At 42.4% G+C, this 9978-nt stretch overlaps 1 protein-coding gene and 1 long non-coding RNA gene across 2 annotated transcripts; both read left to right on the top strand.

The window, feature by feature from the left end:
* Positions 1-2006: 2006 nt before the first annotated feature.
* On the top strand, positions 2007-4711 carry LOC138364905 (uncharacterized). Its single transcript, XR_011228619.1, has 3 exons — positions 2007-2153; positions 3162-3301; positions 4586-4711. It is a non-coding gene; the product is annotated as an uncharacterized lncRNA (long non-coding RNA).
* A 12-nt stretch (positions 4712-4723) lies between these two features.
* Positions 4724-9201, top strand: LOC123762275 (protein Star). The gene is made up of 4 exons (XM_045748697.2): positions 4724-5020; positions 5495-5700; positions 6201-6345; positions 7896-9201. The coding sequence occupies exons 1-4, from the start codon at positions 4799-4801 to the stop codon at positions 8106-8108; spliced, it is 786 nt and encodes a 261-aa protein (XP_045604653.2). The 5' UTR covers positions 4724-4798; the 3' UTR covers positions 8109-9201.
* The last annotated feature ends 777 nt before the right edge of the window (positions 9202-9978 follow it).

Raw genomic sequence — 9978 nt, 5'->3', positions numbered from 1 at the left:
TTTCTGAGCAGAATTAAGGGGGATTGCACGTATTTAGAGTTTTAAATTACGACTTTTAATAGAGATAATATGTCAATTAGTGAAAACGGCGATGATTCAGATTGCTCAAATCCCTCTGTGGTTTTCAAAATATCGGAAATATCGGATATCTAACTCTTGAGAGGTATTTTTGTGCGAATTTTGGCTCATTGCACATATTTGGAATTTGAAATTACGACTTTTTATACCGAAAATATGCCATTTAGTGAAAACGGTTAGTTTTAAAGGGTTGCAATAATAACCTTGGGTTGTAAAGTTACGAAGCTTCTAGTCTGTATAATAAATGTAAACAAAGCCTCATTGATTAAGGAAAGATCGCATGTGGGTTTCTGACGATTATTAGAGCGTTGTTATTATAGGCAATAGCACATGAACTAATATCCTGAAAAATAATTTTGACATTTCAGCTCGATTTACAAAATTAGTTTTTTAAACGACCGCGTGATGGGAGTAATATCCAAGGGACTGGGGCAGGAGGCTGGGACTGTTTAGGATAATATGTGGCTCTTGCTTGAGGTACATGTAGCTTGTGTCAAGTGTTTGTAATGCCTCGTGTTATTATTGACAAACTTAGGTACACGCAGCAATGTACTGTTGTCCCCTGTTCTATTTGAAGGATTACAGAGTATAATAATTCAGAAACAGCTATGAGTTCATCTAATTACCTCATCTCACAAGATGATAAGTCGTATATTGAATCAGGAGAAAGCATGAGTTGAAAGTCTAGTATTGACTTTCAACTCAAGAAAGTCTCATGCTTATACTAGCAAACTCTGAGTAGAGAAGAAGAATATCTTCCAATATTCGTCAGTGCATGAAATAGTTACCGAGCTCAAAGTACCTCAAACTATTTGGTCTACAATCATTGATAACAGGGCATTCATAAATATTGTGTAGGAGTGTGGCCTAGCTCTTGTTCACATAATTTACCACTGAATGTGAACAACCCGTCCTCTTTAAAATAACGTCGCTTTTCGCTGGTATGCGTCCCTATGGCCAAAAATGGACGTAATTTGAAATTAAATCGACCAACGAAAGTGACGTACTATCCCGTTTTCTGTTTGAGTCGTCTGGCTTACTCGGTTACGTTAGGAGAGGAAATCTTCAATTAACGGATTTCCTGACGTTTTGAAATCTTAGGAGAATTTCCTGCCCTCCTAACCCACCAGGGCACCCTTAACTTGCTGTTGTAGAAAAAAAAATCCAAAATTTATTTGCAATTTTTTTTTAATTTTCAAATTACGTCCATTTTCCGCCATACGGGTAAACGGCTAAATTCAGACGTAATTTGTAAGAGTACCCCCAGTCGTTATCAGCAGACTGCCGTAAGCATCGTGTCGATGACAACACAACCGGCGTTGAGAGTAGCTGAATTAAGAGTGACGACGAAACTAGATGTATGCAGCCTATCGAACACACGAGAGGCATTGTGTAGAGATGTGTCACTGTATTCTAACAGCCCGTCCTCCTAGGATTTCCCAACGTTAATAAACTGGCGTACTAAAGTGATGAAGATTGATAAAGATTAAGCCACCCAAGAGGTGGCACGGGCATGAATAGCCCGTAAGTGGTGGCCCTTTTGAGCCATTGCCAGTATCTAGAGCTGATACTGGAGATCTGTGGAGGCGCAACTGCACCCAGCGTGACGGGAGATGTCTCCCGGACCAAATGGTGACCAAATGGTCTGGTGTACTAAAGTGCCCTTATCCTAACCTACCAGAGGACCCAAAACAGATGAACGGGACAGTATATCAATTTCACGAGCCTCTTCCATTTTCTAGTACGACGATTTTTGGCCTTAGGTAGAGTATACGTCAAAATACGACGTGCTATGAGGAGGACGGGTTGTTAAGATCCTAATTTGTTGTTCCTGGAAGATAGATCTGAGGGATGGGTGGTTTATTTTTTATTTATTTATTTTTTTACGAATAGTTGTGAGAGTTTCGCCAGCTGTTTGGCTTATCGGCGGCAGTCAACAGTTATCTTTCGACATCACCAAGCTGATAGAACAGAAGCGGATCTACGAGCGCATTCATCATCGTCTTGAGAGTACTGGCGAAGCTAAAATCGTTTCCTGCGGTGTCCAAACTCCTTCTCTTGAATTTTTATTTACAGTAGGTTTTTTTTTGTGTTTATTTGTTATGGTGTGATCTTGTGGGTCAGTTTCTGACAGTCATAAATTATACTTTATGATACTCCCCTTTGGTAACAATTTTCCGAGTGGTATTGTGAATCATTATAGACGTGTCCACTTACAGAACGAAAGATCTCGTAGTACTTGTAATACATTATAATGTACACAATTTACAAAGAGTTGTAAAAATTTACTGTATCCAAAATTACCTATGCGAGTAAAATTCTCCATTCTGATGTAATTGAATTGCTGTTGTCGGGTACAGGAAGACTGTACTATCGACGTTCCCCCGGTCAACTAATATATTTACTGCTAGGTGTACAGAGACATCAGGAGAAAGTAAACTTGCTCAACCGTTTCTATCCCCCTTCCCCCTCCCCCCGTCGGAGATCGAACTTGTGGTCCTGCATTGTGAGACGAGGACGTAGGCTACTGTACCACAGGACCCCACACGCAACGTAACACCCCACGCGTGTGGTACTCTGCACCATCGGGCTCACCATAGCCCGTGCTACTTGGAACTTTTTGTTCCAGGTAGCGAATCTTTAACAACAACAACTGCACCATCAGCGACCATACTTGATAGTGTCACCATTAACTCAAGTTCACTACATCGTCACAAATGAAACTTCACCTTACAGTGACACGTAACCCTCGACCTGTAGTTTCACCACATTTGGGTCCTGTATCACAGTAGTCTGCGTCCTCCGCTCACAATCGAGGGGCCCAAGGTTTAATGATCTGGCAAAGCAGAAACAATTGGGAATCATTTCTTCTCACCTGATGCCTCTTTTCACCAAGAAATAAAATAGGTAAAATTCGAGAGTTAGGCAACTGTTGTGGGGTTGCATCCTGGGGAAGATCAGGAGGTCTAAGGAGGACCTCGGTAAACCTAGAACGACAGGCGCCCTGTCTCCCCAAGAATGGCAACTATTATTACAAGGTCAAGTTTCAGCACAAGATGTGACACTAACTCCTCCACCTCCAGGTGAGGACGAGGCATGAGGCTCCGTCTCGCCTCGAGCAGCTCCCCTCTCCGCAGAATGTCGCGAAGATCTTCAACTTACTGCTTGTACGGCGCTACCTTCAGCGCCCTCTTGCTCGTGGGCGTCTTGGTCTACCAAGAAGGTATACAGGGCACCAGAGAGAGAGAGAGAGAGAGAGAGAGAGAGAGAGAGAGAGTGTGTGTGTGTGTGTGTGTGTGTGTGTGTGTGTGTGTGTGTGTCACGGGAGTCCAGGAATGTATGGCGTTTTAGGCCTGGTGAGGTACACAGTCCGCTGTAGCAGTGAAGTCGGCTTAAAACCCAGCACGTTTGTGAGTGAATTCTTCCGTTCGCCTAGCAGTAAATAGGTACCTGGGAGTTAGAAGACTGTTGTGGGTTGCATCAACGAGATAAGATTATCCTTTGGCCTAAGTGCCCCTCGATAAGCGAAATAGGTCTCATGTCCCTGACAATGGGAACCAAAGATAATAGATGTGTGTGGTATTCTGTCTTGACCTAAGCCTAGTAGTTTAGTTCATTTATTATGCACCCCATACCCATCTTGTAGGCCGTAATAGAAAGGGTTTCAGAGGTACATAATGGGTTCAGGGACTGAACCCCAAATTTCATTCAGCTAAGTTATAGTTTTGATGATCTAGTTACAAACTTCAATGCACATCATCGCATCAACAATGGGCTCGAGACCGACTATAGTCTCTAAATTAAGCAACTGACATGTGTGGAGAGCTAGTGTCATAAGTGATATGTTTATCCTACACACCGCCCCCCCATCCAGTGGGCAGCGGTGGATAGGTTACAATCACTCAGGTTACTATCTACAATTAGCTAACTGGGGATATTTGGCTAAAATTTCTGGTAGCAAATCCTTTTGAATGAAATATTTACACATTTCTTTAACATTTCTTATAAAATTATCTCTGAATTCACGTATCGTTTTGCACCCCATCACATAGTGACGGAGGGTGTGCGAATAATTGTGTTGACACAGTTTACATTTCGTCAGGTCTACATCAGCAGGTAGTGAAAGGGAACTTAAGTTTAGTTTACAATAAACTCTTTAGGTTTACAATAAAGGCGCAGTTTCAACCGGTGATTGTGGGTTAAAAAAGAATTAAATTATATTAAAAATGTCTTGGAGTAGTGATGTGAACAAAAGAAAAGTTTAATTTAAAAAAAATGTAAGAAAAAAGGCTGAAAAATACGTTAATAGTTCGTTATGTTAAGTGTTTAAGCTAAAGGAGGAGACACGAATACGAGAAATTTCTCTTTTCAAATAATGTCATACTGAACAGGGCATTTCATTGATAATATGCGTATACAATTATATAAAATACGTATACAATTATAAATATCTTAAAAATCCATTTTTAAAACATAAGACTTTAAAACATACTGCTGTTTTTTCCAGATTTAATGACCGTAGTGCATGAATACAGCACCAATCCGAGTCCTATCCCAAATTGTTCCGCTGACAAGCACTTAGAACCGTGTATACCAGCGGTAGGACGTTTTCCCGCCAGAGCTGGGCGCCCAGTGAGCAGGCTGGGCGCCGTGGAGGGGCTGGGCGCCGTGGAGGGGCTGGGCGCCGTGGAGGGGCTGGGCGCCGTAGAGGGGCTGGTCAATGCTGGATGTGGAGGAGGAGGAAAAGCCACAGGGTACGCAAAAAATAATGTGGGATCCAGGATTTAATGGCATCCCTCAAGACGATCCTGATCTCATCGCTTACATTCGCGAGTTCCTTCTTGAACCGCCCGCTGGCCACTATAACCTGGATGAACCCTACTTAACCGACTTCTCTGAATTTGGACAGTCTATTAAAGTAGACCAAATACTTCATAAGATGGTGAGTAAACCCATCTTCTTAAATGGGGAAGAACTGGCACTCCCAGACTGGTTGCTCCCAGTAATCTATAGGACTGATCTGCGTATCAATAGGAACTCTTTAACAGGTTCAGTAATAATTTAGGTTGATGTCATTATTAACTAAATGGAAAAAGAAATAAGAATATCAAATGTTCCTACAATCCTATTTTTAAATAATTTCAAAGTTGTATAAATCTTTGAACAAATCGATAAAAAAGGTAAGTTCATTGCTTCAAATTATCAGGTTATGTGCTACCACTTATGGGCTATTGATGCCCGTGCCACCTCTTGGGTGGCTTAATCTTCATCAATCATCAATCAGGTTATGTGAATCCCAAAACTCCGAACAGTCTGTATTCACCTAGTTGTGCTTGCGAGAGGTGAGCTTCTATAGTTAATCCAGGAAATAACAGTCAACGCAGAAAAACAATATAGTTTCCGCGTAACTCTGCAGAGTGGCGGGTTCTTCCTAGAGGCGGGCGCCGCTAACGGGGAGGCGTATAGCAACACACTCTTCGCCGAGCGGGAGCGCGGGTGGAGGGGCGTGCTGGTGGAGCCCGACCCGTATATCTACCAGCAGATGAGGACCAAGGGCCGGAACGCTTACACTATCAACACCTGCCTTGCTCTCAAGCCTACTCCACACATGAGCTACTTCCAGTACGTACTCGGCACATCCGTTATATTTCTCAGGTGTCTACAGAAGCGGATAACTTCTGACTCTTGTTGGTCTGCTAAGCGCTTAAGAAACTTTGAGAGTATATACACAGAGAGAGCTAGATACACTTCTTAGTGTGTATACCCCTGTATAGCCCCAGGCACATTCACTATGGGTATAGGAACATGTAAGGGAAATTAAGATTTTATGTAATGAGTTCTCATATGTAAACTACTTAGCTTATAGATAATTGGGGTATCTGTACCCATTATATGTGACTTTAATATGTGACAGCTGGAAAAGATCATCAAGGCAAATGGGTGGGGGGAGACCTTCGACAAGCCGCCGGCTTCCCGTCCTCGTCGAGGCCACTAGTGTTAGTGGCACTCAGGTAAACACAGGTAATCTGTCGTGCCACTCGCCCACAGGATGGGGTATGAGTCCCTGGATCAACCAGACTAGACTTAACAAAAGCTCTCCACCCTTGTCCCCCCTGACACAGACGAGACGTACTCGACGAGGGACGCCTCACTGACACCGAGACGGAGCTCCAGCTGCAGTGTCTCCCTCTCTACTCCATCCTTCTGGCGCTCAACGTTACCACCGTTGACTACCTCTCGCTAGACCTTGTCGGCTACGAACTCCAGGTGAGGGACTCCAGGTTAAGGTCTCCAGGTGAGGGTCTCCAGGTGAGGGTCTCCAGGTGAGGGTCTCCAGGTGAGGGTTTCCAGGTGAGGGTCTCCAGGTGAGGGTCTCCAGGTGAGGGTTTCCAGGTGAGGGGTCTCCAGGTGAGGGTCTCCAGGTGAGGGTCTCCAGGTGAGGGTTTCCAGGTGAGGGTTTCCAGGTGAGGGGTCTCCAGGTGAGGGACTCCAGGTTAGGAGGGAGGGATTCCAAGTTAGGAGGGAGGGATTCCAGGTTGGGAGGAACTTCAGGTTGGGAGGGACTCCAGCTGAAGGACTCCAGCTGAAGGACTCCAGGTGAGGGAGTCCAGATGGAAATATTGTTGAGTTTTTGTAAACGAAAGAACCGAATCGTGAAAAAAATGGGAACAAAAGTAATCTGAATGAACAGTAACTCTTTGATAAGGTCTTCGAGCAAAGCTTTTTTTGACAAAATAGTTAATGGGCAAAAAGAGATTAAATATATATAAATATAGATCCCACTATTGATTGTATGTTATTAAATATGATCGGAATTGTTATGTTAATGAGTGTAGCTTGAATCTTCTGCATACTTTTTAAATTCTTCTTTACACGGAAAGGAAGCTGAACACTCTTAGGTTAATTTTACACTTTTTAATTGTCATGACGCATTTGGCTAAATTACACTTCGGCATCTTCAGAGGCATTGGGTGAGTGACTACAAATGGGCAAAGATACCTGTATATACTACATTTCTGTGCCGTGAAAAGCGAGGTGATTACCCCTGTCGATGGGACCAAGTAATCTCGTCCTGCATTCTCACTGAGTTCGACTGCTAGCTAGAGAGGGTTGACTGGGCACCAATCCGTTGTTTTAGATTCAGCTCCTCGGAAAAAAAATTCCAAGTAGCACGGGATATAGCGAACCCGTAGTGGAGTTACCTAGCACAGGAGCGAGGCTGTAACTGGCACCAATCCCTAGCTGTTCACCTTTATTCACCCTGCAGTACCTGGGGATCTGCGGCCAGATTCACGAAAGCACTTACGCAAGCACTTACGAACCTGTACATCTTTTCTCAATCTTTGGCTGCTTTGTTTCCAATTATTAAACAGTTAATGAGCTCCGAAGCACCAGGAGGCTGTTTATAATAATAACAACAGTTGAATGGGAAGTTTTCATGCTTGTAAACTGTTTAATAAATGTAACCAAAGCCGTCAAAGATTGAGGAAAGATGTACACGTTCGTAAGTGCTTGCGTAACTGCTTTCGTGAATCTGGCTCCTGGTTGTAAACCAATTGGCGGGTCGTGTTCTAGATACAAACTAGTAGGGCAAGGCTTAACAAGAGCTATTGGAAGGTATAGCTCTAAGCCTTCTAGCAGGACTCCGAAGTCATCTTCTCCTTTACCTGTGTTAACATATATATATATATATATATATATATATATATATATATATATATATATATATATATATATATATATATATATATATATATATATAACTCAATATTTCCCGATACACGAATGCTTTAACCCGTAAACATACTCCCCCCCAGGTGCTGCAGACTATACCGTGGGACAAGATGAGAGCGATGGTTATCTCGGTCGATTTCTACCACAACAACTTATACCAGTCATACCAGACGATCGAGAACTACATGGTCGCTCAAGGCTACGTCGCCCTCAACAGTGACTCCGACTTTCTCTTCGCACACCCTCAGCTGATGATCGAGACTATCAATAACATCATCACCGGCCGGAGACACTGACTGTAGAGGAGGAAGGGAAGGTCTGAGGCGCTGCAGGAACTCCACAACCTGTGCCAATTAACTTTACACCTCCTATGTAAGCAATGTTGTAACTAGTCCTGTGAATAAAACTGAAATTTAACAAATAAAACGGGTGGTAGGAGACAATATGTCAGTCCTAGTGAGGATCCTTCAAGGCTCCCACGGGTGCAGCATAGTCTCTTCTTTCTTCTCCTGTCAGAGTAAAAGAGATAATGTATGTGAATTCATGAGTGTGTGTATATATGTATGTATATATGTATATGTACGTATATGTGTTTGTTTGTATATGTATGTGTATAAAGTATATGTGGAAGCTGATCAGAATTACATTTCACCTTTGTAAATAGGTGACATTAATGACACTGTAAAAGACACATCGAACACTTTATGTAGGGCATACGTAACTCTGCGTATCTATGCCTGTAGGTTAGATTAGTATTTTAAAAGCACTACAATCACCTTCTGTGGTTGATTGTTCAATAAATCCCTGAACTATATGTTTAACAGATCTCTAACCCTGTCCATGGAGGACAGAAGAAAATGTAAATATGCCGGTTAGCATTGTAAATGTGTGGCCACGTCTGAGGTAGAAAATAATATTAATAGTAATAAAAAAGTTTCCTTAATGCATAATATCTTGTAGACATGTGTTATTGAAAATTTTCGAAATGTTTGACCAATAATCTTTCCTATATATAGTATGCTCTTTATTTGGGAAGGTAGTTGAAAAAAAATGCTCTCCAAGTAGTTGTTGAGTAACCTGGTAGTTTCCTCGTGATGGTGCAGTTGAGAGGACGTATATCTATGTATAAGGTGATTGTTCATGAATGAATGAGAGCATATGTTCTGACTCTTACCATACCACTAACGTTGCTTTTTGATAGGGAACAATTTCCTATAGTTACTGCCACGTCTTATTTTTTAACCCGTTTTCTTAATATTTCACGACACACTATAATATATATTATAGTGTGCGTATGTTTATTCATTATTACATTTTTTTTGGTATGTGTCTACATTGAATACCATTCAGATTTTGCACCTTGTATTCAAATATATAATCACTATTTATTCAGTTTGTCTGAATTTTTATGCACTTTTATTTTTGACTTACAAAACATTTTGTAATATATTCGAACATATTTATTTAATTATGCTCTCTAGGATAATTATTTATGAATGGCATAGCCATTGATTGGCATAGCCTTGTGGGACCCCACTAATGACTGTCATAGCCTTGTGGGACCCCACTAGTGACTGTCATAGCCTTGTGGGACCCACTAGTGACTACCATAGCCTTGTGGGACCCCACTAGTGACTGTCATAGCCTTGTGGGACCCACTAGTGACTACCATAGCCTTGTGGGACCCCACTAATGACTGTTCGGTTCCTGTTGATCCCCACTAGTTACTCACTAGGCCTCACGACCCTCCATTAATGACTACGGGTGTCAGTACTGACCTAGTAAGGCCAAGGTTCTGGCTTTCAGTAAAGTTTAACACATGTCATCACTACATAGCCAGTGTTGACATGCTGAGCGTCATTCAGTAACAACGAGCGACAGTCCCTCAGCACGGACTCTGTGGCGTCTCTATCGACGTCCGACCACTCGACGGGCGTCAGTTATTACCTAATCACACAAAAATAATTGTTATATGATAAACAAGACCATCCAGATTCTCAAGCCACGTGTTTGAAATAAAGGGAGAGTTTCGGTCTGTCTGCCCTAGACCATTATCAAGTAGTGTGTCCGGGAAGGACCGAAACGTTGCTGCTTGATAGTGGTCCAGGACGGACCGAAAGGTTGCTGCTTGATAGTGGTCCGGGACGGACCGAAAGGTTGCTGCTT

Source organism: Procambarus clarkii, chromosome 2 (assembly GCF_040958095.1).
Source record: "Procambarus clarkii isolate CNS0578487 chromosome 2, FALCON_Pclarkii_2.0, whole genome shotgun sequence".
Classification (NCBI taxonomy): domain Eukaryota; kingdom Metazoa; phylum Arthropoda; class Malacostraca; order Decapoda; family Cambaridae; genus Procambarus; species Procambarus clarkii.
The sequence above is the reverse complement of the archived record's forward strand: the minus strand, read 5'-3'. Positions and strand labels throughout refer to the sequence as shown.

Bases quoted from the DNA above. Each gene is read 5' to 3' on its own strand.
- LOC123762275 (XM_045748697.2), top strand. From the start codon at position 4,799: ATGCTGGATGTGGAGGAGGAGGAAAAGCCACAGGGTACGCAAAAAATA. The intron at 5,701-6,200 runs GTACGTACTCGG...CCCCTGACACAG, and splicing joins CCACACATGAGCTACTTCCA to ACGAGACGTACTCGACGAGG. The intron at 6,346-7,895 runs GTGAGGGACTCC...ACTCCCCCCCAG, and splicing joins TTGTCGGCTACGAACTCCAG to GTGCTGCAGACTATACCGTG.